The sequence below is a fragment of the Apteryx rowi genome, unplaced genomic scaffold, assembly GCF_003343035.1.
Source record: "Apteryx rowi isolate R43461 unplaced genomic scaffold, aptRow1 scaffold_325, whole genome shotgun sequence".
NCBI lineage: Eukaryota > Metazoa > Chordata > Aves > Apterygiformes > Apterygidae > Apteryx > Apteryx rowi.
The window spans coordinates 1,064,528-1,066,890 of record NW_020449697.1 but is presented as its reverse complement, the minus strand read 5'-3'; the positions used below and the strand labels follow the sequence as shown (position 1 = coordinate 1,066,890).

General features: G+C 65.8%; 1 protein-coding gene across 1 annotated transcript in view; it reads left to right on the top strand.

The window, feature by feature from the left end:
- The first annotated feature begins 129 nt into the window (after positions 1-129).
- TBX2 (T-box 2) overlaps positions 130-2,363 on the top strand; it is a 9,570-nt gene continuing 7,336 nt past the window's right edge. Inside the window, exons 1-2 of the mRNA XM_026071442.1 lie at positions 130-537; positions 1,656-1,923. Of these exons, the coding sequence (XP_025927227.1) occupies positions 173-537; positions 1,656-1,923 (633 nt within the window). The 5' untranslated portion in view covers positions 130-172. The remainder of the gene's footprint in view (positions 538-1,655; positions 1,924-2,363) is intronic.

Sequence of the window (2,363 nt, the reverse complement as noted above, 5' to 3'; positions counted from 1 at the left end):
CCAGATCTAGTTCCTCTGTTTTTCGGGTTTTTTTGTTGGTTTGTTTTGTTTTGATTTTGATTTTCCTTCCTCTACCAGAGACTCGAGCGAGTTCGCTGGGCAGGGGGGAAAAAATTACACACGTTTTTGTAAAGGGAATCCCTCCTTTTCTCCTGGATTTGTGGATGCACCGATGAGAGATCCAGCCTTCCCGGGGACTGCAATGGCTTACCACCCCTTCCACGCACCCAGACCAGCCGACTTCCCCATGTCCGCTTTCCTAGCAGCCGCCCAGCCGTCCTTCTTCCCCGCTCTGGCTCTGCCGCCGGCGGCGCTGGCTAAGCCCATGCCGGACCCCAGCCTGGCCGGGGCGGCCGAAGCCGGGCTGCACGTCTCGGCGCTGGGCCACCACCACCAGGCTGCTCATCTGCGCTCCCTCAAGAGCCTGGAGCCCGAGGAGGAGGTGGAGGACGACCCCAAAGTGACGCTGGAAGCCAAAGAGCTTTGGGACCAGTTTCACAAGCTGGGCACGGAGATGGTGATCACCAAGTCCGGGAGGTAAGAGCCGGCCCCGCGCAGCCCCGCGCAGCCCCGCGCAGCCCGGCCCGCACCTGCGGGACCGCGCAGCGCCCCTCGCTTCCCGGCCCTTTCCCCTCGGCTTGGTCCCTTCTCCTCCGCCGCTTATAAAGTCCACCGCAACGAATTAACCCCGAGCGGGAGCAGCCGGGATTTTCGATATCTTGAGTTTTTCTGTACGTGTTTCATCCTCTTCTAGCTTCGCCCTCCTCCCGCACCCCGATTATTACTTTTTTCAGGCGCGATCCCAAATTAAATTTGTACGCAATAATTTAAAACCCCTTAATCCCCGATTACATGTGTTTACACTTCTCTTTGCGGCTTCTCGCCGCTCCGGAGCATTTCGTTTCCCACTTCCAAACTTTCCCCCGCGGCCGGGGTCGCCCCTGGGCCGCGCCGCCGCCGGCTCCACCGCTGCCCCGGGGCTCCCGGGCTTTGCCCGCCGGGTCTCCAGCCTTTCCCCCGGCTCCCTCCTTTCCCGGGGAGCCTGGCAGGGAGGGAAGGTGGAGCCCGGCTCGGGGCCGCGGGCTTGCTTCGTTTGTGCTGGGAAAAGTGCCTTTCTGGAGGGAAGGGGAAGAGGGTTGAATTGGATCCGGGATGTGTTTTCATCGCTGCCCTTGATTTCCTGAACTGGGATTTTGAGACTTTTCCGTGTTTTCTGTCCCGTGGATGGAGCAGAGCTGGGTTAGAAGAAGCGGGTAATTCTTGGCCGTGAAAAATGCTGGGAATTTACTGCGCGATCTAAACCAAAAATATAAAAAAAGAGAATGTTTTTTTGGAGGCGGCCGAAGGGGAGGCTTGGCGGCCCCCGGGCAGCGCGGGTTTTCCGTGCGCAGCTCCGCGGACTCGCTCCGCGGGGCCGCCCGGCTCGGCCCGGGCCCTCGGGCAGCGAGGCCCGGCTGCGGCGCGGGCCGGGACGCGCCGTCGGGGCCGGCCCGGGGGCTGCACACACGGACACACACACACTGCGGGCACCTTCCCCCACGGCTCCCCGAGCAGCAGGTTGCAGCGCCGCTGCCCGCGGGTTTTTCCTCCCCTCGGCGCTGCTGCTCGGGCCCGAAAGCGGCTCTGCCCTTTCCGCGCTCTGCCTCTCTCCCCAGGAGGATGTTCCCCCCGTTCAAGGTGCGGGTCAGCGGCCTGGACAAGAAGGCCAAGTACATTTTGCTCATGGATATAGTTGCGGCCGACGACTGCCGGTACAAGTTCCACAACTCCCGCTGGATGGTCGCCGGCAAGGCCGACCCGGAGATGCCCAAGCGCATGTACATCCACCCCGACAGCCCCGCCACGGGCGAGCAGTGGATGGCCAAGCCGGTCGCCTTTCACAAGCTCAAGCTCACCAACAACATCTCGGACAAGCACGGCTTTGTAAGTGCGGCTGCGGGAGCCCCCCCGGGGCACGGGGGCGGCCGCTCCCCACGGCAGCCCGGGGGCAAAGGGGAGCGCGGCGGGGATTTGGCGGCCCTGCCCCCCCCGGGGCCCTGCAGGGCGCTGCCCGGGTCCCGGAGCGCCCACGGCCCTTCCTCGTCCCCGGCCCCGTCGGGGCAGCTCCTGGGACGCGGCCGTCCCGGGACGGCTCCCCCCGGGGAGAAACGGGGCGTTTGGGCTGCGGGGAGCCCACGCAGGGTGGATGCCCCTGCCCGGCCGCGCTGCCTCACCCGCCGGCCTGTCCCGCCGGCTCTGCCCAGCTCCCGGCGCTCGGCGGGGAGCAGGATTTGGGGGTGAGCTCGGGGTGGGGGTGGCATGTGCGGGGCAGGGGCGCGGGGAGGCCGGCGCCGTGCCCGAGGGGGCGGCCGGCCCGGCCGCGG